The sequence below is a fragment of the Dendrobates tinctorius genome, unplaced genomic scaffold, assembly GCF_039654945.1.
Source record: "Dendrobates tinctorius isolate UK_male_01 unplaced genomic scaffold, ASM3965494v1 ptg000116l, whole genome shotgun sequence".
Taxonomy (NCBI): domain Eukaryota; kingdom Metazoa; phylum Chordata; class Amphibia; order Anura; family Dendrobatidae; genus Dendrobates; species Dendrobates tinctorius.
Window position 1 is genome coordinate 10158048 of NW_027361784.1, and position 25907 is coordinate 10183954.

At 42.7% G+C, this 25907-nt stretch overlaps 1 protein-coding gene across 1 annotated transcript in view; it reads left to right on the forward strand.

Moving 5' to 3' along the window:
• Positions 1 to 24293, forward strand: part of TRHR (thyrotropin releasing hormone receptor) — a 56027-nt gene extending 31734 nt beyond the window's left edge. The window contains exon 2 of the mRNA XM_073590190.1: positions 23622 to 24293. Within this exon, the coding sequence (XP_073446291.1) occupies positions 23622 to 24047 (426 nt within the window). The 3' untranslated portion in view covers positions 24048 to 24293. The remainder of the gene's footprint in view (positions 1 to 23621) is intronic.
• The last annotated feature ends 1614 nt before the right edge of the window (positions 24294 to 25907 follow it).

The window sequence follows — 25907 nt, forward strand, 5'->3', positions numbered from 1 at the left end:
TCATTGCTATTTAAGTTTCCTGTTACAAAGTAGTGAATGCTCATCTACTTTTGGTAGGGCCCTACAATTTCAGGTAAAACTGCCGAGAGCGGAGTAAATTCTGATCCAGGCTGTTGTAGATGGGTATCGGCTGTATAAAACTTTCTGCATCCATTGCAACCACAGAAGCTCTGTGCATTCGGGTGTCTGGAAGGAGTTAAAGGATGTGCTGCTAACATCTTAGTGAGAGCTACCATAGGACACTGTGGTGTAGTGACCACTGTGTCCGCTAGGGGGCGCTGTATGGATGTCCTAGGAGAGAGGATGAATGGCAGAATACTGAATGACCACTGTGTATCTCAATGTGGGTGGCCTTGAGATGGAGACTTATGTGTGTGTTGATCAGCAGTGATACTGCTGAGGTGCTGTTTCAATGTGTCAGGGAGAAGTCTCCAGGTAGCTGGTGAGACAGGAAGAACTAGTTACCTACAAATCCACCCAGGGGTGTGGTTAAGAACGATATTGTTAAGTGTGTGAGAATGGTTCAAGGACCTGTGATGAGGTCATAGCCATGTGACCCAGTGGGCGTGGCTACGGACCATATAAGGTGGCCAGGGTAGGTCACACGAGGTGAATGCAGGGACCTGGTTGGTCCATTTTGGAAGGCCCCGTCTGGGAGAAATGGGGGCTGTCTTCCTGACAGCAAGGAACGCTGCGTTGAATGGCTGCACGTGCCTGATGATTCCCTGGAGGGAATGGACATCTGCAGTGTGATGAAGGAACTATGAGGAAACCCTGACATGGGTGAGATAACTGAGGCTGAAGAGCCTGTGTATGCATAACCTGTGTGACCACAGGGATTACAGAGATGAACTCTGTCATGGACGCTATGCTGACTTTATGAAGTTTATGTTGCTGCTGTGGGTTTATGATGCTAAATAAACCGCATGGACTATGATTGTTTATGGAAAACCTGTGCCGGATCTGGTTTTGTGCCTGCTAAGCGAGCATCCCCTATTTGAATAACAACGCTACCTTACAACACATTGAGAAGTCTTGGGGAGTTCTTTCCCGGATGGCTGATCAGCGTATAGTATATTCTTACCCATAGGCTGGGATAGAGCCAGGACCAGTAAAAAATAGACGCCAGTCTCACAAAAGTGAATTATACCAGTATATACTGAATATGAGCCTTTCATAGAATCTATCCATTCGCGCAATTAAATAAATAGTTTCATATTCTATTTTTTATTTATTTCTGTTCTTACAATGGTTATGGTGGCGCTGCTCGTCTGCGGGATTCATTATTTACAGGTTACACCACGCTATACTTAACATGACCTTTCTTCTGTACTGGCATATTTAATTCTTACTGTATACATTAGACTGAAGAAAAGAATTTGTATATAAACACTTTTCCTTCCATAGTTAATTATGTACTAGTGAAATTCACACTTTGGTGTACAAAGTAATTGCTGGGCAAAATAGCAAAATTTAGGAATTCCTCAAAAAACAAAAACTCAGTTCCTACAGCTGTTCACTACACTGTGCTGGATTATTATTTACTTTTCCACTCTAACACTATTATCCCATATTAAAGATTTGTTGCTGATTTCCTCACTAGAAATTGTGCCAAATTACAGTACAACATACATCAGTGGAGTTATCAAAACCCAAATTTCATATAGGAGATACCAAATCAGCAGTATTCTTAAAAGGGCATGTTTGGATGTGGCCCAGCTATTTTTCTGCGAATTCCCAGTGTATCTATATGTACAGTGTTATTGTGAATATGTTGCATACTGTATTTCTCCCTAGATAGCGACACATACAGAAGTCCTGCAAACATCATAGACAAGCTGCTTCTTTGAATATCCAAGACATGCCACTAATACGACACCAATTTATACACTACTTATACATTGTTGTGGGTTTTCAGTCTGCACAAGAGATCCAACACATTTGAACATTACTTTAGGGATTTCTCAGGCACAGAAAAAGAAAAAAAAATATGGCTGTCCCTTTAATAGGTTCCCAAAAACCCCTGATAACTATATTTTCAATTTTAGGTCCTCTTCAATCCCCTATACTTGCCATGCTTCTTACATTCTGATTTTCCTCCAAGATCTATGTCTGTTCCCCTAGAAAACATTTCCCAAAAGACATTGTCTCTGGCTTTTCTGTTAGAACTTTACCTACCCCACATCTCTCTCACTCCCACACTTAGTGCACGTCCACTACATTTACAAAGCACCATCTTGAGACATCTATATAGTCTCAAGATGGATACATTGCAACCCATAGGCCCTGTCACACTAAGCGATATCGCTAGCAATATCGCTATAACATGTCTCACATATTTAAAGTGTGTCTTCTCCCAACAGCAATTATAAGATCTCTTCAGAGGTGTTCAATGGCATTTAGCTCCAGACCCATTGCTGGCCACTTCAGAACTCTCCAGTGTCCTGTTTCCATCCATTTCTGAGTGCTTCTTGAAGTATGCTTGGGACCATTGGCCTCCTGAAAGACCTGGGACACAAACTCAGCTTTCTGACACTGGGCACTACATTGCAAATCCATTGGTAATCAGATTTCATGACGCCTTGTACATAGTCAAGGCACACAGTGCCAGGGGTAGCAAAACAACCCCAAAACACCTTTGAATCTCCACCATATTTGACTGTAGGTACTGTGTTCTTTTCTTTGTGGGCCTCATTCTCTGATTTGGTTTACTAAAAAGCTCTATCTTGGTCTCATCTGTCCAAAAGATGCTTTCCCAGAAGGATTTTGGCTTACTCACATACATTTTGGCAAACTGTAGTCTAGTTTTTTATGTCTCTGAGTCATCAGTGGGGTCCTCCTACTATAGCATTACATTTCATTCAAATGTCAATGCATAATTCGCACAAGAAAAAATCCGGCACTCTTATAAGGCAAAAAGAATCACTTTTTATTTTTTCAAATGGGAATCCAAAAAGGTTTATTATACTGTAACGTTTCGATCTTAAATAAGACCTTATTCAGACTAAATAAACAGACAGAAACAAATAATACATAATCAGTCAGTGTGAACTGGTTTACACATCCATATATATACACATGAAATCTAATGCATCACATATTGATATAGAGACAGAAACAAATGGGTATTAAAACTCCAATCCAGTGGTATTTACATATCAAAGAATTTCAAAGGGAAATCTGTCCCAAGAAAAAAGGGGATATCACAAAAAAGGGGAACAATTCACAAGAACAAAACAAGTATAAGCCTATCAGGCATACAGTTGTGGCCAAAAGTATTGACACCCCTGCAATTTTGTCAGATAATACTCAGTTTCTTCCTGAAAATGATTGCAAACACAAATTCTTTGGTATTATTATCTTCATTTAATTTGTCTTAAATGAAAAAACACAAAAGAGATGTCATGTCCGCCATGTCTGCCAAGTCTGTTTTGTCTCAAGAACTCCTGGAGCGATGTGCATGCGCATATCTTGTCTGCTATCCTGCTTGTTCCCTAGAGCAGTGTGTACACTCACCTCATGTCTGCTGAGCTGCAAGATGCCTGCGTTTCTGTTTTGCCTTCTGTGATCTTCTCGTCATGTCTGAAACCTTGATCATGTGACGTTTCCTAGGATCCTGCACTGTCTGGTTCTTCAATCATCTCGTCATGTCTGAAACCTTGATCATGTGATGTTACCTAAGATCCTGCACTGTCTGTTTCTGCAATCATCTTGTCATGTCTGAAACTCTGATCATGTGACCTTTCCTAGGATCCTGCACTGTCTGGTTCTGCAATCATCTCGTCATGTCTAGAATCCCTGATTATGTGTCCTTCCTAGGATCCTGCACTGTCTGGTTCGGTGATCATCTCGTCATGTCTGAAACCCTGCGCTCTGTGATCCTGGAGCATCTGAACTAGGAAGTTCTCCCCTGGACCTGACCCGGAAGTGGAGGTGCTGTGCCCTATATCAGACCACCCGTTCCTTTGCTCAGGGCCTGAGTATTGTGTTGTGTCCCTGCATGGCTGCTTGGTCTGTGGGGCGCTCCCTCTATTCTGTGCCCTTGCACCTTGCTCTGTAGTGCGTCTCTGCACACGCTCCGTGCTCGTATTCCGTCTCTTGTCTCGTGCCTTGTCTAGTGTTTTGTCTTTGCCCTGCTTTGCTTTGCTTTGCCTTGTAGTCCTTGTTTGCTCTGATTCTGTTCCGTGTTTCTGTCCATGTTTCCTGTCTCGCTTTGCTTTGTGGCTTCAGGTACCCGTCTCTGTACACTGTCCCTGACGTGTCTCCTTACACGTGCAGGCCTCCATTCTGTCCCTGTTCCTGGCGTGTCTCCCTACACGTGCAGGTCTCCGCTCTGTACCCTGTCTAGTCCCAAGGTCCTTCCTTGGCCCGGCTCTGGGCTTCGGCCTACGCTCCACTGCTAGACTCTGTCTCTGTCCCTGTTCCTGGCGTGTCTGTCTACACGTGCAGGTCTCCGCTCTGTACCCTGTCTAGTCCCAAGGCTCTCCCTTGGCCCGGCTCTGGGCTTCGGCCTACGCTCCGCTGCTAGACTCTGTCCTTGTCCCTGGCGTGTCTCTACACGTGCAGGTCTGTCCCTGTCCCTGGCGTACCCCTAGGTACGCGCAGGCCTCACCTCCTACCTGTCCCTGGTATGTCCTTTGCATGCGCAGGGTCCTGTCCTCTACTCTATACCTTGGCTCTGATGTTTCGTGCGCTCTTGCACTTTTCGTACTAGGCCTTGCCGTGCGGTATCGCACGCGTCTCTGTCCTGTACCTTTGCCTAGCACTGCCTTGTGGCTCCGTGCCTCTGTGCATGTGCCTGGTCGCCTGTGCCTGTCTGGTGTGCCTCAGCCGTGCCGCCTCTAGCCGTGCTCGCCTGTGTGCCTCAGCCGTGCCCCGGCCAGTGCTATAGTGGTCTGGCGGCGTGGCCCCGCAGCGGTGCCGCCTCTAGTCGTGGCCGCCTGCAAATGCCATCGTCGGTACCACCTGCCGGTGCCCCCAGCCGTGGTCTCCATGCTCTCTTGCATTCACGCTGGTTCTTGCACTGTGCCTTTTCATGCTACTCTTGCACAACTCTTTTGCTTACTTTGCTCTGCTCTGAACCCTGTCCTGCCTGCCGGATTCCGTAACCTGCCAACCGCTGCCAGAGGTCCGGACCTAGATGATTGCGGCCTGATGTCGTGGAGCTCACGTCCGCAGTCTAATTCTTGGATCCTGTCGGTCAATGCCAGCACCCGGATTCCGATGCCACCGTACCCTGTGCCTCTCCCTGGCGTGTCCTCTGCACGCGCAGGCCTCCGTACCCTGTGCCTTTCCCTGGCATGCCCCTTGGCATGCGCAGGCCTCCGTCCTGTGAACCTGACCCTGGCGTGTCCGTTGACACGCACCATGTCACTAACCCTGTCTTGTTTCCTTGCATGGATCCCTGGCTGACTTCCGGATGTCCGGATCCTGCCGATCACCCTCAGAGCTACTGAACCTGATGTCCCGGTTGATCGTGGACTGTTGTCCGGAGTCCAATGTCCTCGTGCCTCTGCCTACCATCTGCACGTACCATGCTTGGACCTCGGCGTGCCCTTGCACGCACCCTGTTATATGAACTCTGTGTGTTCACGTTTGCTCTTGTTGCACCCTGAAGAGTTCCTCAAGCCTTGGACCTCGGTGTGCCCTTGCATGCACCTTGCTTTATGTTCTGTGTGTTCACGTTTTGCACTTGTTGTACCTGAAGTGTTCCTTAATGAAGTTTCCTTGAACTAATGTCTCCTCTCACCTTGTCTTGTTTCCCTGAGCCGGCCGTCTGGTCCAGCTGCCGTGGTGGCTCACCCCCTTGGTCTTGCCCCTGACACTCCCTGTATAGGGGGTGGTTCTCACTAGGTCAGCTCGCCCTAGGTGGGTGGGTGCCACGGCCCAGAGGGTCCACTCTTTCAAAGAAGAATGACTCAGCGTAAGCTGACACTCGTCACAAGAGAATGAAGCAAAACATTGATCATTTCACACAAAACTCCAAAAATGGGCCAGAGAAAAGTATTGGCACCCTCAGCCTAATACTTGGTTGCACAACCTTTAGCCAAAATAACTGCGACCAACCGCTACCGGTAACCATCAATGAGTTTCTTACAATGCTCTGCTGGAATTTTAGACCATTCTTCTTTGGCAAACTGATCCAGGTCCCTGATATTAGAAGGGTGCCTTCTCCAAACTGCCATTTTTAGATCTCTCCACAGGTGTTCTATGGGATTCAGGTCTGGACTCATTGCTGGCCACCTTAGAAGTCTCCAGTGCTTTCTCTCAAACCATTTTCTAGTGCTTTTTGAAGTGTGTTTTGGGTCATTGTCCTATTGGAAGACCCATGACCTCTGAGGGAGACCCAGCTTTCTCACACTGGGCCCTACATTATGCTGCATAATTTGTTGGTAGTCTTCAGACTTCATAATGCCATGCACACAGTCATGCAGCCAGTGCCAGAGGCAGCAAAGCAACCCCAAAACATCAGGGAACCTCCGCCATGGTTGACTGTAGGGACCATGTTTTTTTCTTTGAATGCCTCTTTTTTTCTCCTGTAAACTCTATGTTGATGCCTTTGCCCAAAAAGCTCTATTTTTGTCTCATCTGACCAGAGAACATTCTTCCAAAACATTTTAGGCTTTTTCAGGTAAGTTTTGGCAAACTCTAGCCTGGCTTTTTTATGTCTCGGGGTAAGAAGTGGGGTCTTCCTGGGTCTCCTACCATACAGTCCCTTTTCATTCAGATGCCGATGGATAGTACGGGTTGACACTGTTGTACCCTCGGACTGCAGGGCAGCTTGAACTTGTTTGGATGTTAGTCGAGGTTCTTTATCCAACATCCGCACAATGTTGCTTTGAAATCTCTTGTCAATTTTTCTTTTCCATCCACATCTAGGGAGGTTAGCCACAGTGCCATGGGTTTTAAACTTCTTGATGACACTGCGCATGGTAGACACAGGAACATTCAGGTCTTTGGAGATGGACTTGTAGCCTTGAGATTGCTCATGCTTCCTCACAATTTGGTTTCTCAAGTCCTCAGACAGTTCTTTGGTCTTCTTTCTTTTCTCCATGCTCAATGTGGTACACACAAGGACACAGGACAGAGGTTGAGTCAACTTTAATCCATGTCAACTGACTGCAAGTGTGATTTAGTTATTGCCAACACCTGTTAGGTGCCACAGGTAAGTTACAGGTGCTGTTAATTACACAAATTAGAGAAGCATCACATGATTTTTCGAACATTGCCAATACTTTTGTCCACCCTCTTTTTTTTATGTTTGGTGTGGAATTATATCCAATTTGGCTTTAGGACAATTCTTTTTGTGTTTTTTCATTTAAGACAAATTAAATGAAGATAATAATACCAAAGAATTTGTGTTTGCAATCATTTTCAGGAAGAAACTGAGTATTATCTGACAGAATTGCAGGGGTGTCAATACTTTTGGCCACAACTGTAGTACAGATTTCAGGAAATATGGTCAATCTGAGTTACAGAAATAATTAATTCACATATAGACATTGTGAACCATACGACTCTATATTGATTAGAGGACAACTAGTGGAGGGGTATGGAAAAAGCTAAATTGAATCTCAGCATATCTTAATTTGCGCTAACATTGAGCCTGTAGGACAGGATGAATTTCTTTGGAACTTGATCAAGGATGTCTATCCACCATACAGACTATCCTGCATTACAACCTTTCATCAATTTTTCTCTGGCGTCCGCACCATGGACAAAGGAACATCAAGATCTCTGGAGATGGACTTGTAACCTTGAGAGTGTTGATATTGTTCAAAAATTATGTTTCTCAAATCCTCAGACAGTTCTCTTCTCCAATTTCTGTTCCCAGTGCTTACAGTAGTATGGCACACACAGACACACAATACAAAGACTGAGTCAACTTCTCGCCTTTTATCTGGTTTCAGGTGTGATTTTCATATTGCCCACACCTCTTATTTGCCATAAATAAGTTTGAATGAGCATCACATGCGTGAAACAAAGTTGCTTACCCGCAATTTTGTAAAGGGGCCAACAATTTTGGCTGGCTCATTTTGGGTGTTTTGTGTGAAATGATGTCCAATTTGCCTTTTTCTCTCTAGTTTCTGTTTTGTTATACACATGTTTATTTCCTTTGTGTGCATTATAACAAAACATGTGTAATTGCCATAATTGTATGGGAAAATACGTTATTTTCTAGAACAAATTGAAGGGTGATATTTAGCCTGGTTGGGGCTGCAAGCTATTTAAAGGGAATCTGTCAGCAGGTGTTTACTCTTTAGGCTGCGTTCACACGTCGCTTTTTTTTGCGTTTTCGCAGCGGTTTTTAACGTGCGATTTTGCTGCGAAAACGCAAAAAAACAGCATCCCATGCAATCTTATGGGATTCTGCAATGCTGTGCTAATGCTGCAGATTTTCCCATGGTGGAATCGCATCGTGGAAAAATTCGCAGCATGCTCATTATTTTGCGGAATCGCGGCGATTCCGCCCACATAGGAATGCATTGTTCTGCTTACTTTCTGCATGTGGCTGTGGCCACCATGCGAAAAGTAAGCAGAACATTTGCAAATGGTACCCACGGTCCGGAGGAGAGGAAACTGTCCTCCGGGCTCTGGGTACCATATCCCTTTAAAAAAATAGAATTAAAAAAAAAAAAAAATCGGGTTATATTCACCTTCCGATGTCCCGCGCAGCATTCCCAGGCTTCAGCGATACACGCGGCAGCTCCCGTTCCCAGTAATGCATTGCGATAATGACCTTTGCTGACGTCGCTCTCTCGTGATACTGTGGCGATCTCGGTCATCAAAGGTCATTGCCGCAGTGCATCACTGGGAACAGGACCTGCCGGAGCATCGCGGAGGCCTGGAGATACTGCATGGGACGCCAGAAGATGAATATAACCGGATTTTTTCCACTGGAATTCCACTACATGTGAACCCAGCCTTAATCTAATAGCATCATTATGTGAGGGCTGAGAGCCTGATTCTATGAATCTATGACTTCCTCAGTGGCTTACTGTAGTTGTACAATCAGTGTTTTATCAGTGGGAAATTATAACTACCTGACTAGGTCTCATGTGCAGACCAGTCAGGCTAATCTATGTAACCACACCCCCTCTAGTGATTGGGGTGTACACAGGAAGCTGCCAATCAGAGGTGTGTGCAGAGTTATACACAGCTCCAGCATTCTCACCATTGTTACATCTACAACAGAGAAACCAGGGAGTTTATCAAAATTGCACCAATCAAGCCCAGTAGGTGATACACTGCTGAAATTCGGGTCTCACACTCTACATGATGCTGCTCTTGGATTCCATTAAAAAAACTGCTCACATATTCTCTTTAGGCTCCTGAGATCCTGCTGTCCACTGCCAGTTAGGGATACACTATCTCTCATGTTCTCCTCTTTGTCTTAGCTCCAGTGTTTCTGATCTCGGCTCATTTATTGACCATTATCCTGCATGACGATCTTGTACATACCCATACCTCCTGGTTCTGACCAAGCTACCAGACCATTCTGTCTGCCAGCCTGTACCACTGGCCAGCGGCTACTTTGATTACTCAGCTCAGGGTCCTTGTACAAGTCAATATCGATGTACAGCGCTTAAGGGCTCTCCTAGGACCTTATAGTTGGAGTAGCCATTTCAAAACCTGTCCATGTGTGTCATTTTTTAAAGTTCACATTCGACTACAGACAGTGCGCCCATAATAGTAATAACCTATCCACAAAATTCGTGATAAAGTACTGATCAATGGTAATCTAACTACTGGAACACTGGGACCCCCACCAATCCTGAGAACGGGGCTCTTAAATTTCCACTGTTGGAATGAAGCGGTGGACACAATTCACCACTTCATATACCATAATCTTTATATGACAGCCGTAGAAATCCAAAAGTGTTGGAAATAACCCATTAACTGACCTCCGTAAAAAATTGTCTTTTATTGCTGCATTCCCCATTGATTAATAGTATTTTTATGTATACAAGAAAACATGATGCAAGGAACATATCTCATGTTAAATTCTTACATAGATCCTCTAATGGCACCTGCAGCACCCTCTAGAGCCGGGGTTACTCGGTACTGGGCCGGTCAGTCCTTCAGGGAATATGTCACGGCAGCGGTGATCCGGTCCATTACCCTGGGTGTGCAATGTAAATAAAAGATGGGGGTAGTAGTTTATGGGGAAATATATTCGTGATGCCACCCGTGGTGTTCGGCAATGAAGGTGATAGCCGATGCTGCAGAAGAGAACGCTGGGGCTGTTGGTGATGCAGCAGAGTTGTTACAGCTCTCCACGGGCAGTTATAGGTGTTAGAGAAGATGATGGTGGTTGTGGTGCAAGGCAGTAAAAATTCTGACACAGCGGAGTGCAGTTTCCAAACTTTTGCTCACAGTTCTCCAGTTACATTCCCCATCCGGGGTGCTGTGTCCTCCGGGTTGATGGTCCAGCCAGCTCTCAAGTAATTTGGGGTACACCGTGTCAGAACCCCCTTCAGATGTTCATTTCCTGGCCGTCTCACTGCGCTGGCTCCCTCCTCTCCTGCCCTGCGCTTGCCACACAGTCTCCCAAGCCAGCAGCCCCAGATCTTGTCGGGCGACATGCTCTAGGTCCCCTTGATCCTATACAGCTGCCTTTTCAGCGATTGTGTGTGGATGCAGCTGCAGCACATGCAGATACTGCAGCCTCCGGTTAGTTAGCTGAGTCCTCAGTTTCTCCACTAGTCTGGGGCCGGTCCCCTACTACGACCTGGTCCCTCCACCCAACTACAGTCGGCGTAGATTTGGGCGCCATGGGTGGATTCCTTACTTCCCGTGCCCCTAGGACCCCTTCTTTTTATCCTCCACTGAAGCTTATCTTTCTGTTCCTTCTGTCTTTACTTTCCTTCTACTGTCTTCTGGTCTAGGGACGAGCTCCTTTCTGCTCAAGTCCCCAGCACCAACTGTTTCACTCTCTGTCACTCCCTTAAGCTTCCCCCTACTGCTTTTTCCACCCACACCCTCTACCCAGTCCCTCCCTGCACCTGAGAGGTCTGGTGTTGGGTTGGATGCAAGTGTGTGGGTCCTATGTAGTGACCCCTCCTTATCTGAGAGTGGCGTACCACACCTCTGGCTGAGGTGCAGTACCTCTGTGGCGGACTGGACCCTCAGGGGCTCCACAGCACCCAAAAAAACTTCTTACACTCCGTACCCCCTACATTTAACACTTTTTATATTTAGCTTAATGAAACAACCTTTATGAGTTTTTCTGGTGGAGATCTCGCAGGTTTTCCTGTTTAGGTTATGGCATGTGAACTCACTGTCAATGTACACAAGATGTCCACAAAGTGCATGGAATGTAAAAGGTTAATATATAACATTTTGGTAATTTTCTTACCCAGTAATGCTTAATGGTAAGGGTCAGAAAATCTCTTTAAAACCTTACAGGAAGGCTTCGGTGTGACCTTCACCTCTGCACCCACTTTAGATGCGGTTATCAGGTGTATTGGGGGATCAGAACAGGTAAAAGTCAATCAGATACTTTCTTTTGCGTAAAAGTAGCCAAAGAGACTTTGTACTAGCTAATAAAGTCGGATCTCAATTGGAAATCCCTTTCTACTACTGTATGCACCAGTATGGGATGTGACTCAATCTAGACCAATATTTATGCTAAAACTCAATATATTGAATTTACTTCAGTCTGGTCACCAGCAATCTCTAGTATAGAAAAACGTGTAAGATCGATTGCCTGTGGAGTCACATGGTACAAAAACTACTTGGCAACTTAAGGGCCTGTCACACTAAGCGATATCGCTAGCAATATCGCTATAACGTCACTGTTTTTTGTGACGTTATAGCGATATTGCTAGCGATATCAATATGTGTGATACTTACCTCCGACCGCTCCCCCGCTGGTTATCGCTGATCGCGCGAGAACGTCCTGGACCGTTTCTCATCGTCAGCTTCCTGCTGGGCTTCCTGCTGTGGAGACGAGCGACGCGTGGACGCGGGCGGGAGGACATCAAGATCGCCTCGTCTGACAGGTAAGTAGCGACCCCAGACCCCTGCGATGTCGCTGGTGAGATCTGCCTGTGTGGCAGCTCACTAGCGACCACTTAGCGATGCACCAGCGATCCTGACTGCGTCATATCGCTGGTCGGGATCGCTGGTGCATCGCTAAGTGTGACAGTACCTTAAGTCTACAAAGTTTTTTGGAAAAGATTATTTTCCCCATCTAGCGCTTACAGTATGGAATATCTCTTTAGTTTAACAAACTCTTAATTTACATCCAGTCTTTCTTCATTAGGAGCCGATTTACGGTAGCACAGAAGAGTTTACAAATGCATTAATTATTTCCTGCAAACAAATATTCCATCGAGATGTAATAAAAAAATAATCTTCTACTTAATTCTCTAATTACCTCTAATTATACACAAAACCATAGAGCATATGTACTTTTCCAAGTGCAAAGTTTTAGAACTAAGTACTAAAAAGGAAATTGTAACTTTTCCTTTCATAGAATTATAAAATAAATTCAAATCAAACAAATGCTAATCCAAAGTATAAAGATTAATTCGTAGGCCAAAAATTAATCTACAGAACAAGGACTAATCCACAGTACAAGTTCTAATCCATAGAACAAGAACTAATCCACAGAACAAGTACTAATCCACAGAAAAGAACCAATCCACAGAACAAGTACTAATCCACAGAACAAGAACTAATCCACAGAACAAGAACTAATCCACAGAACAAGAACTAATCCACAGAACAAGGACTAATCCACAGAACAAGGACTAATCCACAGTACAAGAACTAATCCACAGTACAAGAACTAATCTACAGTACAAGAACTAATCCACAGTACAAGAACTAATCTACAGTACAAGAACTAATCCACAGAAAAAGTACTAATCCACAGTACAAGAACTAATCCACAGAACAAGTACTAATCCACAGAAAAGAACCAATCCACAGAACAAGTACTAATCCACAGAACAAGAACTAATCCACAGTACAAGGACTAATCCACAGTACAAGAACTAATCCACAGTACAAGAACTAATCTACAGTACAAGGACTAATCCACAGAAAAAGTACTAATCCACAGTACAAGAACTAATCCACAGAACAAGTACTAATCCACAGAAAAGAACCAATCCACAGAACAAGTACTAATCCAGAGAACAAGAACTAATCCACAGAACAAGAACTAATCCACAGAACAAGGACTAATCCACAGAACAAGGACTAATCCACAGAACAAGGACTAATCTACAGTACAAGAACTAATCTACAGTACAAGGACTAATCCACAGAAAAAGTACTAATCCACAGTACAAGAACTAATCCACAGAACAAGTACTAATCCACAGAAAAGAACCAATCCACAGAACAAGTACTAATCCACAGAACAAGAACTAATCCACAGAACAAGAACTGATCCACAGTACAAGGACTAATCCACAGAAAACGTACTAATCCACAGTACAAGGACTAATCCACAGTACAAGAACTAATCCACAGTACAAGAACTAATCCACAGTACAAGAACTAATCTATAGTACAAGGACTAATCCACAGAAAAAGTACTAATCCACAGTACAAGAACTAATCCACAGAAAAGAACCAATCCACAGAACAAGTACTAATCCAGAGAGCAAGAACTAATCCACAGAACAAGAACTAATCCACAGAACAAGGACTAATCCACAGAACAAGGACTAATCCACAGAACAAGGACTAATCCACAGTACAAGAACTAATCTACAGTACAAGAACTAATCCACAGAAAAAGTACTAATCCACAGTACAAGAACTAATCCACAGAACAAGTACCAATCCACAGAACAAGTACTAATCCACAGAACAAGGACTAATCCACAGAACAAGTACCAATCCACAGAAGAAGTACCAATCCACAGAACAAGTACCAATCCACAGAACAAGAACTAATCCACAGAACAAGAACTAATCCACAGAACAACTAATCCACAGAACAAGGACCAATCCACAGAACAAGTACCAATCCACAGAACAAGAACTAATCCACAGAACAAGAACTAATCCACAGAACAACTAATCCACAGAACAAGGACCAATCCACAGAACAAGTACCAATCCACAGAACAAGTACCAATCCACAGAACAAGTACTAATCCACAGAACAAGTACTAATCCACAGAACAAGGACTAATCCACAGAACAAGAACTAATCCACAGAACAAGGACTAATCCACAGAACAAGGACTAATCCACAGTACAAGAACTAATCCACAGTACAAGAACTTATCTACAGTACAAGAACTAATCCACAGTACAAGAACTAATCTACAGTACAAGAACTAATCCACAGAAAAAGTACTAATCCACAGTACAAGAACTAATCCACAGAACAAGTACTAATCCACAGAAAAGAACCAATCCACAGAACAAGTACTAATCCACAGAACAAGAACTAATCCACAGTACAAGGACTAATCCACAGTACAAGAACTAATCCACAGTACAAGAACTAATCTACAGTACAAGGACTAATCCACAGAAAAAGTACTAATCCACAGTACAAGAACTAATCCACAGAACAAGTACTAATGCACAGAAAAGAACCAATCCACAGAACAAGTACTAATCCAGAGAACAAGAACTAATCCACAGAACAAGAACTAATCCACAGAACAAGGACTAATCCACAGAACAAGGACTAATCCACAGAACAAGGACTAATCTACAGTACAAGAACTAATCTACAGTACAAGGACTAATCCACAGAAAAAGTACTAATCCACAGTACAAGAACTAATCCACAGAACAAGTACTAATCCACAGAAAAGAACCAATCCACAGAACAAGTACTAATCCACAGAACAAGAACTAATCCACAGAACAAGAACTGATCCACAGTACAAGGACTAATCCACAGAAAACGTACTAATCCACAGTACAAGGACTAATCCACAGTACAAGAACTAATCCACAGTACAAGAACTAATCTATAGTACAAGGACTAATCCACAGAAAAAGTACTAATCCACAGTACAAGAACTAATCCACAGAAAAGAACCAATCCACAGAACAAGTACTAATCCAGAGAGCAAGAACTAATCCACAGAACAAGAACTAATCCACAGAACAAGGACTAATCCACAGAACAAGGACTAATCCACAGAACAAGGACTAATCCACAGTACAAGAACTAATCTACAGTACAAGAACTAATCCACAGAACAAGTACTAATCCACAGTACAAGAACTAATCCACAGAACAAGTACCAATCCACAGAACAAGTACTAATCCACAGAACAAGGACTAATCCACAGAACAAGTACTAATCCACAGAAGAAGTACCAATCCACAGAACAAGTACCAATCCACAGAACAAGAACTAATCCACAGAACAAGAACTAATCCACAGAACAACTAATCCACAGAACAAGGACCAATCCACAGAACAAGTACCAATCCACAGAACAAGTACCAATCCACAGAACAAGTACTAATCCACAGAACAAGTACTAATCCACAGAACAAGGACTAATCCAAAGAACAAGAACTAATCCACAGAACAACTAATCCACAGTACAAGAACTAATCCACAGTACAAGAACTAATCCACAGAAAAAGTACTAATACACAGAACAAGTACTAATCTACAGAACAAGTAATAATCCACACTACAAGGACTAATCCTCTGAACAAGTACTAATCCACAGAACAAGAACCAATCCACAGAACAAGTACTTATCCACAGAACAAGGACTAATCCACAGAACAAGGACTAATCCACAGAACTCTTGAGGTAGGGCTAAATTAACCCTTCACGGTTGATCCAGTGATTTCCAAATTAGTTCATAGGGCATTGCTAGCAACTGGGAATGACCACACGGAGACGGGGGTCTCTGTACGGGAGGATCGAGGCAGATCACTGAGCCCCTTTACTGAATCTCACATTACATAGCATTCTGCTTCATAATGCAAAGTATACAGCTACCAATAGAATCGTAATACATTTAAGCCAATAGTATTGCAAGAAAATCGGAATATGTCCCTAGCTGCGTGACGTAGAATATAGAACAATAGCACATTCTTTTAGGGTCTCATCTCATATCTCATATCTTGTACAAGCTGGAACAGTCTGGTTTCATAACAGCCGTGAACTTTCATCTAGTTAAGTTACAAAATTTAACTCGTAAACAGCAAAATGGCGTCGCAAGCACAAAAATGGATCCCGGAGAACAAGATGTCCTGTACATCTGAATACTGTACTTCACAGTACAAGGACTAATCCACAGAACAAGGACTAATCCACAGAACGAGGACTAATCCACAGAACAAGGACTAATCCACACTACAAGTATTAATCCATAGGACAAGGGCTAATACACAGAGCAAGTACTAATCCACAGAACAAGAACTAATCCACAGAACAAGGACTAATCCACAGAAAAAGTACTAATCCACAGTACAAGAACCAACCCACAGAACAAGAACCAATCCACAGAACAAGAACTAATCCACAGAACAAGTACTAATCCACAGAACAAGAACCAATCCACAGAACAAGTACTAATCAACAGAACAAGGACTAATCCACAGAACAAGGACTAATCCACAGGACAAGGACTAATCCACAGAACAAGTACCAATCCACAGAACAAGTACTAATCCACAGAACAAGGACTAATCCACAGTACAAGGACTAATCCACAGTACAAGTACTAATCCACAGAACAAGTGCTAATCCACAGAACAAGTACTAATCCACAGAACAAGGACTAATCCACAGAACAAGGACTAATCCACGGGACAAGGACTAATCCACGGGACAAGGACTAATCCACAGGACAAATAGTAATCCATACGACAAATATTAATCCATAGGACAAGGGCTAATCCACAGAGCAAGTACAAATCCACAGAAGAAGGACCAATCCACAGAACAAGGACCAATCCACAGAACAAAGACTAATCCACAGAACAAGGGCTAATCCACAGAACAAGGACTAATCCACAGTACAAGGACTAATCCACAGTACAAGGACTAATCTACAGAACAAGGAATAATCCACAGAACAAGGAATAATCCACAGTACAAGGACTAATCTACAGAACAAGGACTAGTCTACAGAACAAGTACTAATCCACAGAACAAGTACCAATCCACAGAACAAGTACTAATCAACAGAACAAGTACTAATCCAGAGAACAAGGACTAATCCACAGTACAAGTACTAATCCACAGTACAAGGACTAATCCACAGGACAAGTACTAATGAACAGAACAAGGACTAATCCATAGAATTAGGAATAATCCACAGAACAAGTAATAATCCACAGTGCAAGGACTAATCCATAGGACAACTGCTAATCCACAGTACAAATACTCATCCACAGAACAAGAACTAATCCACAGAACAAATGCTAATTCACAATACAAGGACTAATCCACAGAACAAGTTCTAATACATAGAACACATACTACTCCAAAGAACAAGACCTTTTCAGCAAAACAAATACCAATCCATAGAGCAAGTACTAATTTATAGAACAAGTGCTAATCTATAGAACAAGTACTAATCCAAAGACAAAATGCTAATCCAGAGAATAAGTGTTAATCCAAAACAACAAGTAATAATTCTCAATATAAGTACAAATTCTAAAAACAAATACTAATCCACAGATAAAGTACTAATCAACAAAGTACCAATACGAAGAATAATTGTGCAAGGAATAATCCACTGAACAAGTACTAATCCAGATACTATATTCGTGTTAAAATCCACCACAAAGTGTGTTACACGCAAATTTGTTTGAGATTTTGATGCGGATTTACCACATTGTAAATTGTGAAATACAGAGCATAGGATCATGTTTATATTGCTGCTTTTTTACTCTGATTACAATGCATTTTCATGCTAAAATCCGGGTGAAATCAGCCTTAATTGTGCCTTCTAATGCAGTCATTGACATTTTTCCTGAGTAGATTTGAAGTCTGCATTGCAGGGGAAAAAAAATCAACATTTTGTGAGTTTTTGCATATAATCTGGGGGCGATTTTGGCGATATGACTCGTTTCTATTTTTTATAAACCAACCTACTGTAAACTTTAAGGCTAAGTTTTCCTGATGAGTATTTAGCTCACTTTTATGCTGCAGATTTTCATCACATATTAGCTAAATTAGGTTACTGGCATTTTTTCATTGCATTTTTGTGTGAACTTCCTGATTCCTGAGCTGTACTGATACTGTTATGTGTGGATTACAAGCAATTTTACTGTATTTCAACAATGGGAACATAATTTTTTTTTAAAAAAGTGTTTCTTATCAGTGCATTTTTCTCAAGAACATAGTTGTACCAGGTGCCAATCTCTGTTTGCACAGAGCTGTCTCACACTACTCTTGCTGGCAATTCAGTGGCTTTCCCTGATGTCTGTTGACGGGGCATGTCTGCCGATGTCATGCTGATTGGCAGTTTGCTCCCCACTGCCCAACTGCGGAGAGCCAACTGTCACTCAGCATGACATTGACAGAGCAGCTAGGAAGAGGAAAAGATGCTCTGTTGACGTGGAGCCTCAGAATTACTGATAAGTGACCACTTTGATCTGGCGCCAGGTAGAACAGGCAGGTACAGTGGTGAAAATAAGCATTTGATACCCTGCCGATTTTGCAAGTTTTTCCCTCTACAAAGAATGGAGGTCTGCGTAATTTTTATCATAGGTACATTTCACCTGTGTGAGAGAGAATCTAAAAATAAAAAACAGAAAATCAAATTGTATGATTCTTACATAATTAATTTGGATTTTATTTCATGAAATCAGTATTTGATACAACAGAAAAACAGAACTTTATATTTGGTACAGAAACCTTTGCTTGCAATTACAGATGTCAGATGTTTCCTGTTGTTCTTGACCAAGTTTGCACACACTGCAGCAGGGATTTTGGCCTCTCCTACATATAGATCTTTTCGAGATCTTTCAGGTTTCGGGGCAGTCGCTGGGCAACATTGAGTTTCAGCTCCCTCCAAAGATTTTCTATTGGATTCAGGTCTGGAGACTGACTAGGCAACTCCAGGACCTTGAAATGCTTCTTACGGAGCCACTCCTTAGTTGCCCTGGCTGTGTGTTTCGGGTCATTGTCATGTTGAAAGACTTAGCATTGAAGATGGCTCATAACTATTCCTGAAGGAAGGAGGTTATAGGCCAAAATCTCTAGATACATGACCCCATCCATCATCCGTTCAATATGGTGCAGTCATTCTATTCCCTTTACAGAAAAGCACCCCCAAAGTATGATGTTTTTCCCACCATGCTTCACTGTTAGCATGGTGTTCTTGGGGTTGTTCTCATCCTTCTTCTTTCTCCAAACACGGCAAGTGGAGTTGATACCAAAAAATTCTATTTTGGTCTCATCTGACCACATGACATTCTCCCATGCCTCCTCTGGATCAACCAGTTTGTCATTGGTGAACTACAAATGGGCCTGGACATGTGCTGGCATGAGTAGGGGGACCTTCTGTGCTCTGCAGGATTTTAGTCCATGATGGCATAGTGTGTTACTAACGGTAATGGTTGAGACTGTGGTCCCAGCTCTCTTCAGACCATTGACCAGGTCCTCCCATGTAGTTCGGAGCTGATTCCTGACCTATCTCAGAATCATCCTTCCCCCATGAGGCGAGATCTTGCATGTAGCCCCAGACTACCGAAGATTGACAGTCATCTTATGTTTCTTCCATTTTCTAATAATTGTGCCAACATTTGTTGACTTCTCACCACACTGCTTGCCTATTATCCTGTAGTCCATCCCAGCCTTGTGCAGGTCTACAATTTTGTTCCTGGTGTTCTTAGGCTGCTCTTTGGGCTTGGCCATGGTGGAAAGTTTGGACTGTTTTTGAGTGTGTGTACAGGTGTCTTTTATACAGGTAAAGAGTTCAAACAGGTGCAATAAATACAGTACAGGTAATGAGTGCAGAGTAGGAGGCTTCTTAAAGAAAAACTAACAGGTCTGTGGGAGACAGATTTTTTGCTGGCTGGTAGGTGACCAAATATTATTATTATTATTATTATTATTATTATTATTTATTGTTATAGCGCCATTTATTCCATGGCGCTTTACATGTGAGGGGGTATACATAAAAACAAGTACAATAATCTTAAACAATACAAGTCATAACTGGTACAGGAGGAGAGAGGACCCTGCCCGCGAGGGCTCACAATCTTCAAGGGATGGGTGATAATACAGTAGGCGAGGGTAGAGCTGGTCGTGCAGCGGTTTGGTCGATCGGTGGTTACTGCAGGTTATAGGCTTGTCGGAAGAGGTGGGTCTTCAGGCTCTTTTTGAAGGTTTCGATGGTAGGTGAGAGTCTGATATGTTGTGGTAGAGAGTTCCAGAGTAGGGGTGATGCGCGAGAGAAATCTTGTATGCGATTGTGGGAAGAGGAGATAAGAGGGGAGTAGAGAAGGAGATCTTGTGAGGATCGGAGGTTGCGTGCAGGAAAGTACCGGGAGACGAGGTCACAGATGTATGGAGGAGACAAGTTGTGGATGGCTTTGTATGTCATGGTTAGGGTTTTGTAATGGAGTCTCTGGGCAATTGGGAGCCAGTGAAGGGATTGACAGAGGGGAGAAGCTGGGGAATAGCGGGGGGACAGGTGGATTAGTCGGGCAGCAGAGTTTAGAATAGATTGGAGGGGTGCGAGAGTGTTTGAGGGGAGGCCGCAGAGCATGAGGTTGCAGTAGTCAAGGCGAGAGATGATGAGGGCATGGACTAGGGTTTTTGCAGATTCTTGGGTGAGGAATGAACGGATGCGTGAAATATTTTTGAGTTGAAGTCGGCAGGAAGTGGAAAGGGTTTGGATATGTGGTTTGAAGGAGAGATCAGCATCAAGGATTACTCCGAGGCAGCGAGCTTGTGGGACTGGGGAGAGTGGGCAGTCATTTACTGTAATTGATAGGGTCGTAGGGGGGGTCAAATACTGATTCTATGCAATAAAATGCAATTTAATTATGTAAAATTCACACAATATGATTTTCTGGTTTTTATTTTTAGATTCTGTCTCTCATAGTTGAAGTGTATCTACAATAAAAATTACAGGCCCCTTTATTCTTTGTAAGGGGAAAAACTTGGCAGTGAATCAAACAGTTATTTCCCCCACTGTTAACCCCTTTTAAGAGAGCAGTGTTAAACGCGCTCTATGAATAGTCCGTTCTCCATTGTGATATTATAATAGAGTTGGTTAAGTATCACTGGAGATCTCTAGTCTGTAATAATCTGCACAAAAGAGCCAAAAATACACATTTTATTCAAGGAATGTTGCAGAATTACCCTGACTTTACATGTGGATATACATTAGTTAAAGTCTTGGGTGCCTACGTTGTAACAATCCTCTTATACTTTGCTATAAAATGGGGTGAAATTATTTTTCAATACATTTTTTTGGCTCAGAATCTTCCATTATAAGTGAATTCTTCTTGGCCATGTGCCCAAAATAGCGGCTTTTATTGTATCTGTGAGTGATTATAGTGCGCCGTGTTGTGACAAGCGGTGATTTACCGCAATTGTTCGGATACGCTGCGGTTCACTTAGAAGAAGCCATTTCTTTAAAGCCGCGTTGCAGTATGTTGCTTCACCTTTTACGTTTTTTTACTTCTCATACTATATAATTGCAGATTCTTCACTGATGAATTTTGTAAAAAAAAAATATATATATTCTTCCAGAAAACACCAATACAGATTGCCAAAAATGCTGGAAATAAGAATCTTTGAAAAAGCACCGAGGAAATTACCAAATAGCACCAAAAAAAGGAGATTCCTGAAGTGTCTTCTGCTTGAAAATGGACATTTTTGGTCTCCTGATAAATATGTTGTATGAACACACCATTAAAGGGATTCTGTGAGCACAGAATGACTGTTCAAACTAAGTCCCGCCTCTCGGTGCTTTACGGCGGGGCCGATCATTTACATACACCTTCCCCCTTTAAGCAGTGCATGTTGATCTAATTCAATAATGTATGGACATATTATGGTACTGTTATTAAGCACTGAATGGTGGCATTATTTAAAGGGATTCTATCAGCAGATTTTTGCTACCTCATCTCAGTGCAGTGAATTGTAGGCAAAGAGAAGCTGAATCCAACAGTGTATCACTTAGATTACTGGGTGCAGCTGTTCTGACTCAATCAGACACAATCAGAGCTTGCGGATTTAGAAAGAAGCAGAGCTGAGAAAGCTAACCCCGCCCACAACACAGCTAACCACACCAGGCTTTCAGTGTACAAAGTCCATAGACAGTGAGCTGCTTATCACAGGGGATGAGGGCATTTCCGGACTGATGTAGTCCAGCAATATTAATTTCCTAGTGATAAATCCTTCACAGTTAGTACACGACATCACGCACTTTGACATCAGTGTGTGGTTTTATTTAAGCACCATATGGCACTGTTGGGGAATGGGGATTTATTATGTTGGTACTATTTAGGCACTATATGACATTCTGGTCATATTACGGTACTGTAGTCACTCCATGTGCTGCCATATGGTGCTCTATGCAGCTTCCACGCAATGTAACTGCTTAACACGATGCCCACTGGAGAATAGTCACAGTCACTTCTTGTAACCGTCTGGCTTCTTTGGAAACCTGAAGCATTTAAAAAACGCTCAAAAGACTGATATATTGTGGATATATTATGGTGGTATTACTTAAGCAAAATATGACATTTGGGGTCATATTAAGGTACTGTTATTTATCACTGTATGAGGGTATTATTTAAGGAACTGTTGGGGACATATTAAGATACTGTTGTTTAGTCATTATACAGCACCCCTGGGAAATATTATTTTGCTGTTAAATAGCACTGTATGATGATATAATTTAACCACCATATGGCACCATTATTTAAGCACTATATGGCAGTACTGGGGCACATTATGGTGCTGCTACTTAGCATGTATGCTAGTATTATTTAGGCACAATATGGAACTGTTGGTGACATGTTATTGAGCACTATATGGTGATATTATTTATGTATAGTAAAGCACTGTTGGGGACATATTATAGTACAGTTAATGAGCACTTTGTGGTAGTATTATTTATGTACTAAATATCATTGCTAGACACACTGTATGGCAGTAGGTGCCAGGGGAAAATCTCTATCCCCGAAGATGAGATTTCATAAATTGTACAAAGGAACTCTAACTCCATTTTCATTTCATTTTTGTATTATTATCTGGTACTGGGATTTATTTTTCTATGAGTTTTTTCATTCTTATTATTTATCTGTCCTGTCATATATAAGAACTGATAGAACATTGGTATCTTTGCACCATTATGTGGCCACATTCTCGGACTGGCCCACTGGTGAACAGGAAAATCCTCCGGTGGGCCCCTGTGCGTTTTATTTGAACAGTACTTGGCACAATACACTTGATTCACGATATACAGAGAAAATCAGCATCTTATTTATTTATCAGTCTACCCAGATTATTAACACAGAACTTTGTGAATGAGAATAAAGTCATATTTGCATGTTAGCTGAAAAGTGGCGCCCCTGGAGTTGAGGTTACTGGTGGGCCCTTGGCGCACACCAGTCTGACATTGTGGAGTCATATACCTCGATATATTCCACATCACTATTTCATTTCTTTTCTCACTTTTTCTCTCCGCAGGTCACCAAAATGTTGGCTGTGGTGGTGATTCTGTTTGCGTTTCTGTGGATGCCGTACAGGACGCTGGTCGTGGTCAATTCTTTTCTCTCCCATCCTTACCTTGAAAATTGGTTCGTGCTCTTCTGCAGAATTTGTATTTACTTGAACAGCGCCATCAACCCAGTGATCTACAATCTCATGTCCCAGAAGTTCAGAGCGGCTTTCAAGAAACTCTGCAAGTGCAATAAAAAGCGAACGGAGAAGCCGGCGAATTATGGGGTGGCCCTTAATTACAGTGCTATCAAGGAATCGTCTAATGGGGGGAGTCCGGATCATTTCAGTACGGAGCTGGATGACATCACTGTCACTGACACCTACTTGTCTGGTGCAAAAATGTCCTACGATGACACATGTCTACCTGCAGACGTCACGTATAGCACCACATAGCAGGTAAACCAGCCAATGACATGCAGATGTAGCAGGACGGAGCGCAGAAGAGCTGACAATCATCTGGAAGAAATAAAGTTGATACCTGGAATTTTACATGGGACTGTATATAAACCCCCGAGTTAACTGGGCATCCGAAGTGTTAATTGAATGTGTGACTGGATGTAACCACAGGTTATAATGGGTACTGTGATATCTGTGGAAGAAAAACCAATGCAACACATACTGGAAACACGAACATGTGGAGGGGGCCTAAGGCTGTGTTCACACTACATTTTTTTTGCTGAGCTTTTGGAGTGTAAACTGTCCATTTTTGTGGCGTTTTGAGGATTTGGAGAGTTTTTACCTCGAGCCTATGTGCACACGGAGTCTTTTTTGACGAGTTTTTTTTTTTTTTAGAGAAAACTGAGCAGAACCTCCAGGTTTTCGAAGATTTTTGCATGTTTGAGGAGGATTTCCAGAGTTTCCTCTCAGTTTCTACTCTAAAAACTCATCAAAATACTCTGTGTGAACTTAGCCCGTTACTGCTCTAAAAAATCCTGAAAAGGAACACCTCTATGTGAATATTCCCTTACGGAACCACCACTTTCCATGGGGTTTTGAGAGACTTTGATGATGCTCAGGAGATTGGACAACTGTTGTGGAAACCTCCTTTTTTTCTGGACCTTTAATGCGGACAGGACCTTTAATATCTTTATCCTCCGCTCACAGCTGTGCTCGTTTCTCTTCTTGAAAGCTCTGCTACATCTGTATGTTTATAAGGCTGGGACTAAGAGACGACTTTGGCCGCGATAAAGTTGGTGTTGCCAAAAATTGCTATGTGTCATTGCTACATCGAAGCATTTGCAAGTGACCGGGGTCTCATCGTGCCCCTTAGGGTGCTGAGACCGCGACAAGCAAGTTGCAAGAAATCCAACCGAGTCCGATTTTTGGGGACTTGCCTGTGGTGGTTGCGTTGGGAGCTCAATCACTTGATTGCTCTGCGATGAAGCAGTAGATATCTTTAGTCGGTGACCCGTTTTGCGGCCCAAGTTACCGTTTAGCCCCAGACTAATGGTGACAATCATTATCATGATACAAAACAATCCCAGCTATTGCTGATTAATAGGCTACCTCTAACCAGGAGAGGTATTTTTACTGCTATCACAATATGAGTACCATATCATCTGCTCTATGTCTTCTAACCAAGAAATCAGAGCGCTGCAACCAGAAGAACTATGAGACAGTAGTCAAAAACTGTGTTATCGAGACAGAGAACGGGTATCCAAAGTTTAATCAGACACCAGCACATAGAGTATTACCTTGTTATTCTTGCAACCACCACCAGGGGGAGGTCACTCCTCGAATTTACAGTTCTTATTGAGGTCATTATTGTCTGTATAGAGTTAGCTCCCCCTGGTGGTGACCACAGTCAGAAGAAAAGTATAAAATAAACAATCACAGAATCGTGGGGGGTCACATTAATTCTAAACATCTTTTTTGAGTGGCATGACATAAACTGTACCTTTTCATTCAAAAACATATGACTTGTCAAAGATAGCTGAGACCCAACCGTTATCACCGAACTTATGAGCAGGTGAGAAGTGTCGATCTTGGGAGAACCACTTTAAGGAAATTCAAACTAGTGTTGTTTATGGCAACTTCTAACTGCCTAAATGGGTGGCAACTCTTATCATGTGTCAGTGGGTATCAGAACAGAGAGCATTATCTGCAAGAGTATTATTTAGCATTATGAAAATTGTGCTTTGCTTACCCTACCCAGGTCCAGTGCTGAGTCTCCACCTCTGCTCTCAGTGTCTTTTATTGGCTTCATTGCCGATGTCGTCTCAATAGCGCTGCAGCCAATCAGATAGCTCAGTG